General features: G+C 49.6%; 1 protein-coding gene and 1 non-coding gene across 2 annotated transcripts in view; both read left to right on the top strand.

The window, feature by feature from the left end:
* Slco2b1 (solute carrier organic anion transporter family member 2B1) overlaps window positions 1-16213 on the top strand; it is a 54727-nt gene extending 38514 nt beyond the window's left edge. Inside the window, exons 9-14 of the mRNA XM_031387504.1 lie at window positions 2236-2593; window positions 4778-4943; window positions 7112-7275; window positions 8126-8190; window positions 8471-8591; window positions 9497-16213. Coding sequence (XP_031243364.1) covers window positions 2236-2593; window positions 4778-4943; window positions 7112-7275; window positions 8126-8190; window positions 8471-8591; window positions 9497-9632 — 1010 coding nt within the window. The 3' untranslated portion in view covers window positions 9633-16213. The remainder of the gene's footprint in view (window positions 1-2235; window positions 2594-4777; window positions 4944-7111; window positions 7276-8125; window positions 8191-8470; window positions 8592-9496) is intronic.
* Window positions 15467-15597, top strand: LOC116104318. The gene has a single exon (XR_004123825.1). It is a non-coding gene; the product is annotated as a small nucleolar RNA SNORA41 (small nucleolar RNA).
* Window positions 16214-16805: the final 592 nt, after the last annotated feature.

The raw sequence follows: 16805 nt of genomic DNA, 5'->3' as shown, positions 1-16805 counted from the left end.
AGAAAGAAGCTCTTGGGGAAGACAATCCCTGGCAGAGGATGGTCTTACCTGATTGGGGAGACACATTCTCTCACAATCTGCAAATGGAGGGGGAAGCTATCTGATGAAAGAGACCAGACCAACATGATAGGGGAGGTCCTCATTTAACAAGAGCCACAGGAATTAAGGAATTAAGAGAAGCCTGTGACTTGTGGGAGGAAGCGGCACTAAGCTGAGGGCACACTTGTCCAGTGCCTGGCCTCTGAGCTCCGCAAGGCTGTTGAGTTGAGGAAGGTCCATTGTCTGATGGGGAGACCTTGTGCTAAGTGAGGGAAGCCCTGTGTTAAGTAGAAGTTGAACCTGAGCAGGAGACAGGCACTGGAATTCCCCTTCAGGTAACTAAGGGAAAGGCATGTCCTCTAGGAATTTTCCATCCCTTGTGGAGAAGGCTGTAGCTGCTGAGAAGTGGGGGATGGGCTCACAGTCCACTGCAGTGATGAGTACAGCAGAATAAGCATTGTGGAGAGAGGAGCCCTCTGGAGCCAGGCTGCCAGAAAGAACAGCATCCGAATAGGAGGGGCAGAGGGAGAGCAGTTCTGTGCTGGAAGTGAAGAGAGCCTGGCCTTGCCCTGGCCTCTCTGGACAAACTTGGGTGTGTCCCTGCCCCCACCCCACCACTGGGGTCCCTCCTTGCAGTGAAGACCAAGTAATATAAAAGACCAGTTCATATGGAGCTTCAGCTACCCTGGGCAATTATGGAGGGAGGGGGTGGAGAAAAGAAGGAAGGAGGATTGGGAGGAAGGAGAGAGAAAGAGGGAGTGACAGAGAGAAAGGGCTGTAGCAGCTACCTGGAGGGAGGTCTAGAGCCACCTAACTCATTCCAGATGTTAGCTGACTAGATGGTCTGGAAGCAAAGGACTAGAGACTAGAAGGAGGCATTCCAAGGCTGTAGGCCCTACTCACCCTCCTGGGCTTACTTTATTTTCTGGCTCTGACAGAGAGAAGGCCAGACCTTGAGGATAGTGATCAAGCTAGTCTGACTATGCTCTGAGGGGAGATAGACTGTGTCTCCTATAACCCTGGGGTGCAGGCTTTGGTCTGACAGGAATCAAGGCTCTTTCTCTTGCCTGACCTCTGTGGCTGTCTCTCCTCACTAGCACGTCCAGGTTTCTCTTGCTTCTTTCTCATATTGTCTATCTAACAGTGGAGAACCCTGTAGACAGAGCAGAAAGTATCCTCGGACATCCCTGGGCACCTTGCTCACCAGAACACTGAACCCAGGAGGGATGGGACCTGCCTACTATTCTGAGCTCAAAGGTTTAGCACTTTTAGGGAGGGCATCCTGAATGAGGCACTGAGGTAGGACTCAGGATCTACTCAGAGCCCAGGGAGGTCCCCAGCACCAGAACAGTCATGACCACTGCTTGTCTCCAGCCTGCTCTCCTGCCCACACCCCACTAGGAATTCCCCTCCAAGTCCCCTCATTCTCTAGGTCCCAGCTCTGTCCTACATCCAGGAAGTCCTGGCCCACGGCTGCCCAGGGTTCTTTTTCTCTGGAGACCTGAGATTCTTCTGCCCCAGGCGTTTGGACATTTGATCTGGTCCTCATTCATTAAACAGTATTTACAATGTTTTTTTACAAAGTGACTACAGTGCCCTGGGCTCTAGAGATAAAGCAACTGATACTATAAAAATTACTACTCTGAAATAAAATGAGGGTGAGCTGGCAATAAAATGGCTAAATGAATAAAATGTGCAATTGGTTTGGTACAGTGCTCTTGGGAAACACACGATAGTCGTGAGGCATCAGGGCAGCAGTGGGCATCTGAGTTAAGGACAAAGAAGGAAGGACCCAAGCCCAGGCTGGCATCGAAAGAGCAAGAGAAGATGGAAAGGACCCGGTGGGAGTAGAGGGGGTGGAGAACAATTCAAAAGAAAAGGCGGGGGGGGGGGAGAATCTGAAATGAGAGGGAATGAATGAAATAGACACAAATGAGATGGAGTGAAGTAGACTCAACTCCAACAGACCCGAAAAGATATAAATGCGTTAAATAAACTTCCACATAACTCTGTGAACCGAAAGGCATGAACTGGAGCAGGACGGACGGAAAATAGTCCATTGTAATGCGATAGCATGGGACGCGCTAGAATTAAACGGAATGGAAGAGAGAGAATGGAACAGAAAGGGCGGGGTGGACAAACGTAGATATTGGGGCTGGCTGCCCACACTGACCTCCTTCCTGCTTGTCCCAACAGTCTTCCCTAGGGTGCTGCTGCGGATGCTGCGCCACCCCATCTTCTTGCTGGTAGTCCTGTCCCAGGTGTGCACCTCATCCATGGTGGCAGGCACGGCTACCTTCCTGCCTAAGTTCCTGGAACGCCAGTTTTCCATCACAGCCTCCTTTGCCAACATGCTCCTCGGCTGCCTCACTATCCCCCTGGTCATCGTGGGCATCGTGGTGGGAGGTGTCTTAGTGAAGCGTCTCCACCTGAGCCCCATGCAGTGCAGTTCCCTCTGCCTCCTCGGCTCGCTGTTGTGTCTACTGCTCAGCTTGCCACTCTTCTTCATTGGCTGCTCTACCCATCACATTGCAGGCATCACGCAGGACCCGGGGTGAGTGGGCATGCTCATGGGAAGGTGCGTGGTGAGGGTAGGTCAGTGAGTCACCTATCTGAGGGTAGGTCAGTGAGTCACCTATCTCTTCCACCTGCTCCCCACACACACTTCCTCCCCCCAGTGCCTACAAAACCCTATGCAGGTCCCTTCCTGGGCTCAGGTACAAGCAAGCAGTGGTCACTTGAAGGCACCAAATGCCACAGAAGAGGCGTGGATAGAACACCAAGGACAGGAGGCCTGGGAAGGGCCAGGGGTTGAGCCAGGGCGCAGCTAGCTGCAGGATGGTAATTCCAGGGAGGCTGAGACCTGTGGGCCCACAGAAGTGGAATGGAGGACATGCATAGGAGGCAGGTCCCAGCAGAGCCTGAGGGAGGCTTTTGTTCCCAGCTGAAATTAGGTCTGCCCAAGAAGGGACAAGCTCCGTGCCTTGGAGAAAGTGGGTGAACACGGAGCTGGGCAGTCCTCCTGAAGAAGACAGAAGAGGTTAAGAAACCCTGCCTCTTCCTACAATGACCTCATTTTAACTGGAAGATGTACTAAGCTTTGTTTGGCCCAGCACCCAGCTAGAATTCCCCCTTGGCACAGCCTCCCCCATTCAAGTGCCAGGTTCCCTCACCTGGGCTCTTACACGTGACTTTGGAGGACTCAGCTCAGAGACAAGACACTTGGGCCCCCCCCCCCCCATCACTTGGCTCCCTTCCTTCTCTTTTCCCTCTCCTTTTCTCAAACAGCCAGGCTGTCTGGAGTAGGGCATTCTGTGTGCAGGACATGCCCTATGGGCCCTCAGGAAGCCCCAAGCCTGAGCAATGATGTTTCAAGTGAAGTCAATGGGGATTTTAAGCAAAAGGGCAATGATAGAACCCATTAGAGAGATTGCATGGAGACTTGATGAAGCATACAGGGGTTGGGGTGGGGTGGGGGAGCCTTGAGCTTGCTGGGTGTATAAGAGACCCTGGCTCTGGGCAGGTATCCATGACATTAGTTGTACAGGAATAGGGACTTTACCCCAGTTCACTCAACAGGTCTCAGGCCATCCTGTCTGCCTGTGTCTTCTTTCTCCCCTTCTCCCTCAGTCTTTTTTTTGGAGGGGGGCATTGAGACAGGGTTTCCCTGTGTAGCCCTGGCTGTCCTGGAACTTGCTCTGTAGACCAGGCTGGTCTCGAACTCAGAAATTCGCCTGCTTCTGCCTCCCAAGTGCTGGCATCAAAGGCATGCGCCACCATTGCCCAGCCTTTTGTTGTTGTTTTTGTTTTTTGGGTTTTTGTTTTTTGGTTTTTGGTTTTCCTCAGTCTTGACATTGCATCTCACCCATATTCTCATCAAAGATCTTATAATTGATGAGTTCCTAGTTCTAGTTCACTGTAGCTTTCTGAGGCCAATCTAGTTTCCCTCTTGTATTCCACTGAGTCTCCATGAGATCTCTATAATTGCTTCTCTTGATAGACCCACTTTACTGAAGATACAGTGTCACCTAGCAAGGGTGTTGTGTTTCCTCCTGGCATGAAGCCAGGCCACAGCCTATGTCCCAAAGCTGTCCTCTTGCCCCCAACCCAGGGCACTCACCCCTTTAGACTCCGCCCCTCTTCTAGCTCCAGCTCCTATCCACCCTCAGTTCTCCAGCTAGGGCACGAGCATCCCTAGGATCCTGGGGCAGGTCCTCTGGTGGGGGCACTTGACACAGTGAACAGGAAAGTGACGACAGAGGTCGTGGGACTTCAGGAAAGCGACAGTGAGAAGGGAACCCCAGCCCAGATTACAGAGAAATTAAGGTCCCAGAGGGAGGAAGGCATAGGTTAGAGGCCCCACAGCTGGTCCATCTGGTTGCCAGGGCCCACCACAGCTGTGCTTGGCTGAGACAATGTAACAATTCAGCTCAAAGAGAGAATGGCCCCTTCATCTGACACTCACTTCTGCGAGGGATTTCTCTTACGTTCCATCCAAACAGGAATATTTGCAGAAGATCCCAGACGTGTAGAATCCAGGGTTGAAAGGACACTCCACAGCCCAGACTCCTCACTCCCCCATTAGAAAGTTCCTTGAGCGTCAGCATCCTCATTTCTCCCTCAGGGAACAGCTGCAGCTGAAATCACTGGCCACTCCTCTCAGAGTAGGAGCCAGGTTTCAGCCAGGGGCCTGAGAGAAGAAAGCCCAGCCAAACACTATTGCCTCCTCTCTGTCTAGTGCCCAGCCAGGGCCAAGCCTGTTTCCTGGCTGCTCAGAGTCCTGCTCCTGCCAATCAGATGACTTTAACCCTGTTTGTGATACCGGTGCCTATGTGGAGTACACCACACCCTGCCATGCAGGCTGCACGGGTCGTGTGGTCCAGGAGGTCCTGGGCAAAAGCCAGGTAAGGCCAACTTCCCACAAACCCTCCACCTCCGAATCCCTACTCCTCCTCCCATATGCTGCCTGCCACTCTGAACCTCTTGCTCTCTCTTCCCTCTGTCGCTGCCTTGTTCCTCTGCTTTGGCAGGTGCAGAGCCCTGTTCTGTCAACAAGTTTCATTGCCAGCTAGGGCTCAGGGAGGTGAGCCGGAGCGCCCAGCTGCTCAAGGAAATGACCCACAGGAACTCCAGGCTACCGATGGGGAGAAGTGGTCCCTACCAATACATACAATCGTGGAGGGGGACACAGACCATCTGGGAGAGCCCCAGAGGGCTCCAAAAAGAAGCACCATCTGTGACAGATCTTCCAGGATCATTAAGAAAATAAGGGCTTGGGATGGGAGGGCTTTCTAGGCAGAACAGCAGCCTATGTAGAGATTTTAAGAACATACACTTTGTGTGGTCTTGCTAGATTTCCCTCCCTACCCAGGTCTTGACTGAGTGGTTTACTGGGTGAGTTTACTAACAAGGAAGCAAAAAGCCACAGTTCCTAGGAGATATTAGGCACTCACTTTTATTATGCCCGTTGTATAGATAAGAAATGAAGACCTGGGAAAGGACTAAGCAGTGCCCAAGGTCTTATACCAGAGCTGGGGCTAGAATCAAGGTCTCTGGCCTGCACTTCAGACCAGAAGATCCACCACTCAGAGGAGGGTCAGTACTCGGGGATTCTTTCCAGCCTGGGACTGTCTCTTGTCACATGTAACTCCTTGGTTCATCACAAGAACCTGGGCTCCGGGGTGGACTGGTCCATGCCCGAGGTGCACTCAGGTAGAGACAGAGTGAGATCTCAGGCTTATAAGGCAAAGTCAGCCCCGTAGGGAAGACTGGAGATGTCTGTGAGAACCTCCCACCATGGGCGTTGATGCCTATGAAGGAAGCTTGGGGAAGAATCTAGAAAGCAGTGTCCAGCCTTGGTGTCCACCCCAGCTGTCCTTCCAAGCAAAGGAGCAGTGTTGGAGCTACTTGCCCATCCTCTGCTTTGGCATGTTTCTCCATGACCTGACTCCAGGGTGTCTGCCGCTCAGTGGGCTACTTGGGATGTAACTGAAGCCTAGAGGCCACATGTTAATAGTGTGAAACGCTGTGAGGGCTTAGGGTTCCGACAGTACAGCCTGGCCATACCTAGCAACTCTGCATGGCAATAGGTAGACATCTTGGATATCCAGGGATCCAAATCCAAGTGGCCCCTCCCTCTGCCATCCTGTCTTTCTTCTTTCATTAATTCTATCTCCTAATTACTTCACCTCAAAGTTCTTTCCTCATGCACCCTGACAATGGAAACTTCTGCTCACTCATCCCAGTAGCCACTGGGCTTAGATCCTCCCAAGTTGCTACCCTGAGTTTCTCAGCCCTTCTCATACTGAGAATTATCAGGGTTTTTTTTTTCTGTAGTGAGAAGTAAGAGGCCCAGGGGGCTCCAGGTACCCTAGCCAGCAGTTCATCTTTGTGATGGACCAATCCCTGCACAGCTGGCTGAGACTTCCAGTAACTATGGTCCATCTGTCAAGGTCTGACCTGGTGCTGCAAAGATGGCTCAACATTTAAGAGTGTATAGCTCTGGCAGGGGACCTGAGTTCAGTTCCCAGCATCCATGGCTGGCAGCTTGCAACCACCTATATAACTCCACTCTGGAGATCTGATACTTCTGGTCTCTGTGGGTACCTACACTCACATATGTGCGGGTACACACACACACACACACACACACACACACACACACACACACAAATAAATAAATAAACACATAGACACTTTGAACAATAGGAAAAGGAAAGCAAGCCTGACTTGCTGGACTTACTCATGACAGGTACCTAAGGACAGTGGTGGTCAGACCACCTATTAGTTGATTCCTGGCTGGAAGTTCTGCAGGCTGCCATCAAACACACCAGTACTGGCCTAGAGACAGTGTCTGCCTCAACAGCTGTGGCCCAGTCTGAGCACAGCCAGCCTGCCTCCAGGCACCTTACTTGACTCAAATGATCACAGATCAACCAATGGCTGAGTCTGGGGCTCCAGCCAGCCCTGTCTTACTGGCTGTAGACACTTGGGAGCTTCCCAGGCCCTAGGCCCTTGGCTGGCTACTACCCTCGGAGGCTCCTGAAGGCTCTTCTCCTTCTCCTCACCCCAGGTCTTCTACACCAACTGCAGCTGTGTGGCAGGGAATGGCACCGTTCCTTCAGGTTCCTGTGAGTCAGCCTGCAGCCGCCTGGTGCTGCCCTTCATTCTCCTGATCAGCCTGGGGGCAGCAGTGGCCAGCATCACCCACACACCTTCCTTCATGCTCATTCTCAGGTAACAGCAGAGCAGGCAGGGTGGGTGGGTATCAAGGAACCCCTACCAAGAGCCAGGATGGGACATTCAAAGAAAGAGGTGAAGGAATGAGGTCACCAAAGTGTCCTAGGTCCCTAAGACAGCCAGGACTACACAGAAAGACCTTGTGTCAAAACCAAAGCAAAACAAACAAACAAGCAAAAAAGAAATGAAAAGGAAAGAAAATAAAAGAAAAACAAAAATAAAAGAGAAAGGAAGGAAGGAAAGAAAGAATATTAGAGGTTAAAAGATGGCGATCCATAAATCAGGCTGGCAAGAGGAAGAATGTAGAAGGAGCAAGGGGTTGAGCATGCAGACTGTAGTGACTTGAGTCCTCCTCAACAGTTGCCAGTCCCCTTATCTGCAGAATAGGCCTGGTGTGATATGCCCACTTCCCAGGGGTGAAGTAAGCTGAGTGCAGAACTGACTTATAGGGAGCACCCCCTAAGTGCCAGCCGTGGGCACTGTTCAGAACCAGCCGCTGCTAGATATCCCAGGTCACAGCTTTACAGTGCTAGGGACCTGGTGCATGCTTGTCCCAGTGTCAGGTTTCTCCAAATGTATGACCTGGAGAATTCAGTGGGATTACAGATGTGGGGCGGGCTGTGTCTTCGATCCTGGTAATTGTTATGTAGACCTAGGATGCAGGTCACTGGGCTCTGTAGGCTATGGTGTGACAGATGTAGGCTCTGAGCCTTCCCCACACCCCTCACCTTCAGCCTAGGAGAGACTGGGATAGAGGGTGGAACCCACCTATTGAGACCCTGCTGCTGCTTGGCCCTGGGGCCTAGTCTCTCAGTCCATCCTCACATGATCATGTCTTTCCTGGCAGAGGTGTGAAGAAAGAAGATAAGACCCTGGCAGTGGGAATGCAGTTCATGCTCCTGAGAGTGTTGGGTAAACTGCTTGCCCAGGGATCTCAGTGGTGGCGATGGGCAACCAGGTGTCTTCTGTGTGCTGGGCCTGTGATACACAGACATGAGTGGGACCTTAGGGCTCCCAAGTGGGTGGGGTAACAAGACCGAGCCCTGTGTTTGGAGGTGGTGTGCCTAGGCCACATCAAACTGTGATGGAGGCTTCCTCCAGGAGACCCAGTGCCTTTGTGGTTTGCATGTGCTGAGGGTGGGGACTGGGGAGTGGTGACCCTCTGCTATCCCCTGAGCCTCTCCTTCCCTAGCCTGGATGCCCAGCCCTGTAATCCATGGCAGTGCCATTGATACCACCTGTGTGCACTGGGCCCTGTCCTGTGGGTGGCGAGCCGTCTGTCGCTACTACGACCATGACCTGCTCCGAAAACGGTAAGCACCGGGGTGGGAAGTCCATGTCAGGGCACACCCATCCTGCAAGCCAGAGACTGCCTCTAGAGAGCTCTCATCTAGCTGGTCTGGAACTCACTATATAACTGAAGCTGGCCTTGAATTCCCAACCGTCATGCCTCTGCCTCCCAAGCACTGGGATTACAGGCATGTGCCACTAAACCCTGGATTTTTTTTCGAGTCAGGACCTCATTTTATGCCTAGGCTGTTCTCAAACTGACTAGAGGAGCCAGGCTGGCCTTGAACCCACGACAATCCTCCCACCTCAGCCTTTTACGTGCTGGGATTTCCCACATAAGCATCCATGCTGGATAGCTCCTCTATGAGGAAAATGACAGCTAAAGAAAGAGGACCCAGGCTCTTGTAAATGACAGAGCCATATCTCTCCTCTAAGCTATCAGTCAACAGACAGTCCTTACCCCTCCCCTGGGGCTCAGTCTTCCTATCTGTACAATGGAGAGCTCAGAGGAGCCCAAAGGCAGGCATAGATAACATAGGGGGAAGGGTAGATATAGAAGAACAAGATAAGGGCCAGCCAGGTAGTGGTTGCCTCTGTCTCTGAGCCACAGGGCACAGTTCCTGCCATCTGGGACTATCTGGGAAGGCTTCCCTGCAAAGGAAAAACCAAACAGGAGCCTTCAGAGTTAGGTGGGAGAGGGGAATCCTGCTTTTAGGATATGTAGGGCTAGCCTGGGTCATCCATCTGTCAGTGGCAAAGTAAGAGGGATGTTTAGTCTCCCCCCTGCACACCCAGGGTCCCTGCAGAGCTTCCCCCCTCTCCAGGCCTCAGTGCATAGTTGCACTCTGACTCTACTGCCCCCACCCTGAGACTAATGAGTACCGGAGGTGTGAGTTCCTGAGTTCAAGGCTTCTTGTTCTTCCCTCAGATTCATAGGCCTCCAGTTCTTCTTCAAAAGTGGATCCCTGGTGTTCTTTGCCTTGGTTTTGGCAATCTTGAGGCAGCAGAGCAGAGAGACCAGCACCAAGGCCACTGTAAAGAGCTCAGAACTACAACAGCTATAAACATCAGGACCAGAGAAGAAACATAAGGTTTGCAGGAGGTTGACAGTCCCGGCCCCACCCTGACCAGGAGTGGCATCCTCTGAGCGTTTGCCAATGATGGGCAAACGGCATCCACAGTTGTCAGAAGCAACCTAGTCCAGTGCCCGAGGGTCCTCTACTAAACTGTGAAGTGACTTTGAACAAGCTTCAGGCTTTGCTTGCTCTTTGGAACCTGGGAGTCACTGTGTTGGCCATTTCTCAAGCAAGAGGGCCATCCCCATTCTTCCCCCAGACAGATGGCCAACCTGGAACCTAGCTTTAGTGGTAGGGAGGAGCTGTACAGCATCTCTCTCTCCTGATTCTAGAACAGGGAGTTAGGCCAGCTAGACCATGCTGCACTCTACATAGTGCCTCAGCCCAGCTCTGCCACTTGTGGAGACCCTCTCCATGCTTAAGTAGGAGGGGACTCCAGCTGTGCACAGCTGTCCAGTCAAGCTGTACAGGCCTCCTCCCCAAGCCCCGGCGGCCTTCATGTAGTGTCTATTTGGTGCCCCCTGGAGGCAGAGTTCAGAGATGAGATTAAGGAGATCTCCAAATGCAGGAAGGAGCAGGACATAATATTTGATTGACATTTGTGGGCGGGAACCTTAGCTGGAGTGGGAGAGGAGCTCTTTGATTTAGAATGTCACAGCTTTTGTCATCAGGGAGCCACAGTTGGGAAAAGGAGGTTTATCCTTTCCTTCAGAGACCTTGTAACTTCAGAGACCACTTTATATTCAGACAACACCCTAAATGGGTAGTGTCAGGACCCCACCTGTGTGGCCACGAAGGGAGGTGAGGAGCTATCAGCAGCCTCTCTACCTGTGTGCCAGCTCTTAGCTAAGGGACAAGGGTACTTGTTCCCAGTGCAGGAGAAGGGACTATAGAAGTCTCGTTTCTGTCAGGCATGGTGGCACGCATCTGTGACCTAGCATTTAGACGCTAGATCAGAAGTTCAATGCAATGTGAGTCTCAGCTCCATAGTGAGTTTGAGTCTAACCTGGACTACATGAGATTGTCTCAACAAAGAACAGAGAGAAGGGAAGAGGAGAAGAGGACAAGGAGAAGAGCCTGGTGGCCGAATTTCCTACAATTGAGCATTTACCCAGTGCCTGAGCCTACACTAATCAGTACTGAGACTTTTGAAGTCACTTTCACCAAAACAAGTCTGTTAGTGGCTTTCCACTCTGTCCATTCTCCTGCTTCCCAGGCTGTTCAGGAATCTCCTGGCTGTATACATACAGCTTATTATTAAATTTGTCTCTGCATAATGCCTCTTCCACGACAAAAAAATTTATCCTTCTAAACTGCATTAGAGGTTTGCGTCAGCCACATCGCTTCCAGTTATTTAGACTTCAGCCTCACCGGGTTAATTTACTCTGGCATCTTGCATTGTTTTCTGCCTTTATATTCTGGTTTAATTTTTCCTTTGACTGGCTTATTTCCTCTAGTAATGATTTCAAAAATGAAATACAGTCATGTGGCTGTCCGAGTCTTCACCTGTCTCAGTTGTCACTCACATTTTACAGAAGAGAAAGTGCCTTGGAAAGGTTAAGTGAGTTACTTGAGACTATTATAATACTATATACAACTATATATGTATACACACAAGCACACACCCACACACTCAATGGTGGAGCCAGAGCTGGATTCAGATTTGTGGAAAACTAACACATCTCACGAGTTCTCTTTAGGAAAAACAAGTACAGAATATTGAGTGCAGGTTAAATATGTAAACCACATTTCATCAAAATGCCTGAGACCAGAGTATTTTGGATTTGAGATCTTTTCATATTTTGAGGTATTTGTATCATAATCATGATTTCTCTTGGGGATGAGACTCTAATCTAAACACAAATTTATCTGGGTTTTATACATACCTTATCCACATAGCCTGGAATTCATCACACGCAGTGTGTTTAGTACTCCTATGTGTGCTGAGAACCTGACACCTGAAATCAGGTCTAAAATATCCCATGCATGTTACATTAGCACTCAGAAAATTTGCGTGTTAGCGCTGTTCAGGTAGTGGGTTTCGTATTAGGCATGGTCAGCCTTTACAAAATTAAATAAGAAAGTAAACACCTAGAATGAGAAAAATCCACTCTGTCTAGAAAAAATGGCATTTAATTTTTTTAAAAATTAAATAATTGCCCTGCCTGCCTGTAATCCATATACACACACCTACCTTTATGATTGGAATTTTCCTAACTGGCTCCTGGCTCTGTACACATTCACATTTCTCCATTTCCTCCTCCACTCCTTTTGTTTCCAGGGCCACACACCACAAACAGAAGCCACTGCCTTGGCATTTGGCTCTTTGACGTCATAATGCCCAATGAGGCAGGCCATGGCTGGGAGGTTCCCCAGGAGCCATTCTTTACATAGAGATGCCTACAGTGACTTCCCTCCGCTTAGCAGTATGTGACGGGGAATCCCAATTCCTCCTTGACCAGGCTCTAGAAGCCAGAAACCACTTGCTGAGCCACAAAGAAAGCTGCAGAGGGAAGTTGTAGCTCGAGGGTCTTCCCTCTGTAGGCTTCCCACTCAGAACAGGTAACATTTCTGGAGTGCCTTATTTGGGCCTGAGGAGAACCCCAGATGCCTGCCAAGCATTCACCTCAGTGAGAGCTGGACGCTGAGGGAACTGAAGGAGGAGACAAAGCCTTCATTCCGCTCTGAGACCTGGCCCTTTGAAAGCTAAGAGCTGGAAACCAACCCTTTGTCTGTCTGTGAGTGAACACTCCTCGCTGGTCAGATGAAGAGGCTTAGGCACCCCTGCAAGAGAGATGTACAGCCACGCACCAAGAATAGAGCAAAGAGGGTAAGAAAGGTTTCTCTAGACTGTTAGAGAAAATGCAAATACACAAACACACATGCATGCATACACATGGTACAGATATGTACATGCTCACAAAATCATGCATACATATTTATACATGTAGGCACACACTTCCTAACACATGCATATAGCCAAATGCACATACATACAAATATGTATGCATGCACAGACACAAAAACTCATACAAGCGCCTTTGTATCCACTTACATGCACACATAATAATTCACATGCACATTTACATATTCACATATGTCAGACAGATTATCACACATATGTACACACTCACAAAATACAAACATGAACATACACAGAAGCTACACATTCTCACACACATGTATATATGCCCACACATGCATTCACATACTCCATATACTCACATGTACACTTCCAAACACATAATCTTGTATATACATACAAACACATTTACACACTCACACCCATGCACACACCAGCTCACACTTAGAGTAAAAATGCATACACATTCATGCACACATGCAGGCACTGTGTGTAACAGGCACACACAAAAATGTGTACTCGCACATTCATATGACCATATACACACACATGCAGGTACACAGGCATGCAGGCAAATCCACACACATGTATTCACATGCACACCTGAAAACACATGCATAGGAAATCAAATAAACACATAAACACACACTAGTCTCCCGTCAATGAAGAGCCATGAGCATCTGTGTTGGCCAGCCACTGTCTCACCCTGCACCAGGCTCTACTCTGCATCACCGCTGGTGAAGAGCAGCAGCAGATGGGACAGGTACCAGAAATAGCATCTCAGCATCTTGGCCTTCCCTTCCTTTTGCTGGAGAAGCTGGAAAGCTTCTGGGCCAGCAGATGCCCCTTGGGACCTGGCTCCAGGAGCCACGGTCAGCACGCTACATGCTCACATTCATTACCTGCACATGCCAAGCGAGCATTTCCCCTGATACACCCAGCTGCCTTCCTTGTCCTGTCTCTCCACCCCTCTTCATTAAGTCCCATCTTCTGTCAAGGCCCAGCTCAAAAGCCACTGCCTCCAGGAAGCAGCATGACATGACCAAGGGCCTCTCCTCCAGGAAGCAAGTTGGGGAAGTTGCTTCATTAAAGACATAGACACCATTTAAATGAAGTTATAAACCAAGCTAGATGTGGGGTGCATGCCTGTAATGCTATCACTTAGGAGACAGAAGCAGGAAGATGGTGAGTTTGAGGGCAGCCCGGGCTACATAGTGAAACCTTGTCTCAAAATCCAAAATAAATAAATTAAATTGAACTCCACTCATTTCCTCATATACACACACACAAAGATACACAGTTTTGTGTGTGTGTGATTTCACAGGTGGGGAGCCCTGTAAAGCACAGTACAATCTTCCTAAGAGGCCAGTATCTCAGGTCTTTAAAGCCCTTTATGTTGGAGCTGCAGAGACATCAGACTTAAGTTCAGAGTTAAGACTTAAGTTTAGAATACACAGAGTCTGCCACGTATATTCACAGTGTGTCCCTGAACATCTGAGCACATCCCTCTGCTCCCAGCTCCTTACCTATAAGGCAGGTAGATTCGCCCTGTCTCCTCTTCCACAATTGTGGAGACCGGTAAGGTTGCACCCTGGGCTCGCTCACAGGCTCAGCACCTGATGATCTGTAGTTTCCTTCCCTTCTCCTGTCTGAAAGGATTTAATAAGCACCTGGAGGGGCCGAGGGGACAGATAGGGCTCACCCCTGTGCACTGCCCTGGCTGTAGCTCCCTTGCTTTCTAATCTCTTCCCCGGCTGTCAGTGAGGGTTCAGCTGGCCCAGTCTTATCTCTCCCCACAGCCAGCTTGGGACAGCTTTTCACCTCCAGATTTACATTTTTATTGATTTTCCTCTCCCTTCAGACCTGCCCTAACCTCTGCCTCCTGTTTGGCTATAAAATGGGTCTACTGTGGGAAATAACAGTTCTGGGGCCCAGCAGAACTCTGTGATAACTCTAGCATGCTTCAGCCCCATTCGCTTACTCAGATCACCCACCCACCCAACCAATTTATCCAGCAGGCATCTGGGGACTGAGCCACTGGTCCAGGAGAGCGCCCGAGGGCACCATGGGTTCCGGGTAATCAGAAGGTTTGGATGCCTTCCTGGAGGGCAAGGAGGAGCCCTTGAAACATTGATTGATGGATTATTCCATTGAGTGATTATTTTAAGCAGAGAAAAAAAATGTATATTTTAGAAAGGGCCAGGGGCTGCACTGTGGGACTTTAGAGTGGGGGAGAGAGAGACGCTGAAGTCCAGAGCTCAGGCAAGAGGCTAGATAGGTAACCCCGAGAAGGCCTCGAGCCACGTCAGAAGCAGCAATGTAGAAGTGGGACAGCCAGGCTGAGTTTTGAAAGATGAGCAGGGACCGGGTAGAGCCGGGAAGGGTGCTGGGCGGAAGAGGCTGCAGAGATAAGGGGAAGGTCGGGAGAAAGCACCTGACAGGCTGAGGAAATTTCCACTCGTTCTGAACGCTCAGCATGACCTAAAAGGGCACTGTGAGGGGCAGAGGCTGAAAAAGTGGGTCAGGGCCCTTGGCCTCTCGTACTGGCTGTCCCCTGGGCCTGGACACGAAGGGAGCTGGGCTGGGCTCTGAGCCTCAAGTTGGGGTTCTCCTTCAAAGCAAACCTTCCCTGCCCACAACACTGCACTTTTTGTAGAAAGGAATGTAGGTATAGGTTGTTCTTTTCATGGACTAGTTAAAGGAACTGAGGCCCAGGAAGGGCATTGATTCGTCAAACCGAGCACCATCGCATATGCCTGTTTATCCCTGCTCTGCTCGTAGAAGGTAAAGACCGGAGGATCCAAAGTTCAAGATCATTTTCTGTTATGGAGACTTCATGGCCAGCCTGAGCCTAGATGAGACCCTGTCTCCAAATATGCAAGCAAGCAAACAAACAAAACCCAAGAGAGAGAGAAAGAGGAGATCAGCAGTTAAAAAGTTAAGAATGCTTGCTACTCTCTTCCACAGCTACTGGTCTGCAGCTGTCCTTATGGTAGCAATTGTAGCATTCCTCTATGGGAAAGAAAATATTACACAACTTAATGCCTCTTTCTTAGCCACATAGAAAGAGGAATACGCATGAAGACACAAGATGAAAAGAAAAAAGGAAAAAAGGAAGAAAAAAAAGAATGCTTGCTATTCTTCCAGGGGATCCAAGTTCTGTGCCCAACACATAAGCTGGGTGGCTCACAACTGCCTTTAAGTCCAGCTCCAGGAAATCTGACACCCTCTTGTGGCCTCCTTGGACACTTACACAAATACTTACATATAAATAAAAATAAAACCAAAAGGTTTTAAAGAAAGGAAGTGGAGGGTTTGTCCCAGGTCATTCAAGAGCTCAGGAAGCCATTTTTAAATCCCCATGTATGTTTCTGAATCACTACACACACAGTAAGTGGGGTGTCACACAGTAAGGGGTGTCACACACACAGTAAGTGGGGTGGAAAAGGCAGAGGAGAGAAAACCACACCAGAGTTGGGGTTTTTGTTAGTTTTGGTTTTGTTGTTTTGTTTTTATGTCTCCATTTCTTCTTCCACTTTCATACTGGATTTGAGAAAACATAGCCAGGTGACCTCTGTGCTTTGGAGAGTACCTCCCAGCTCTGTTGCTAGAATAATAAAGCCACCACACAAAACTGTGTCTTGTTTTCCCCACTTTGTGAATAATAAACTCCAATCCTCAAAACAATTGAGGAGGGAATACTAAATTGTAGCAGTCTAGTGGCTTATATTTATTACTGAGTAACAAATGGCCCGAAAATTTATCAGCTTAAAGCAACAAATACTTTTTTCTTATACAGTTTTACACATCAAGATTAGTGAATTAAGTGGATGCTGCAGCTCAGAGCTCTCACTGAAACTGTAGGCAAGTATCTGCCAGGGCCATAGTCAGCCAAAGACTCGGTGAGGGGCTATCACAGTAATGCGTTCCTGTGATCTCAGCCATCAGGAGGCAAAGAAGGAAAGACTGCCACAAGTTGGAGAGAGGCTACAGAGCCAGATCCTTCCTCAAAAATAAATATAGAGAACAGATTTTGGTATCATCTTCGAGAACACTTTGGTACACCTTCGAGAACAGCTCTTAGGAGGCAGAGACAGGAGGATCTCTGTGAGCCTGGTTTACAAAGCTAGCTCCGGGCTAGCCAAAGCTATGTAGTGAGAAAGAAAGAAAGAAAGAAAGAAAGAGAGAGACAGAGAGAAAGAGGAGGGAGGGAGGGAGGGAAGAAGGGAGGAAGGGAGAGAGGGAAGGAGAGGGAGGGACAGAGGGAGGGAGGGAGGGATGGAGGGAGGGAGAAAGGG

This window comes from Mastomys coucha, unplaced genomic scaffold (genome assembly GCF_008632895.1).
Source record: "Mastomys coucha isolate ucsf_1 unplaced genomic scaffold, UCSF_Mcou_1 pScaffold21, whole genome shotgun sequence".
Lineage (NCBI taxonomy): Eukaryota > Metazoa > Chordata > Mammalia > Rodentia > Muridae > Mastomys > Mastomys coucha.
This window is presented reverse-complemented; position numbering and strand designations above follow the sequence as displayed.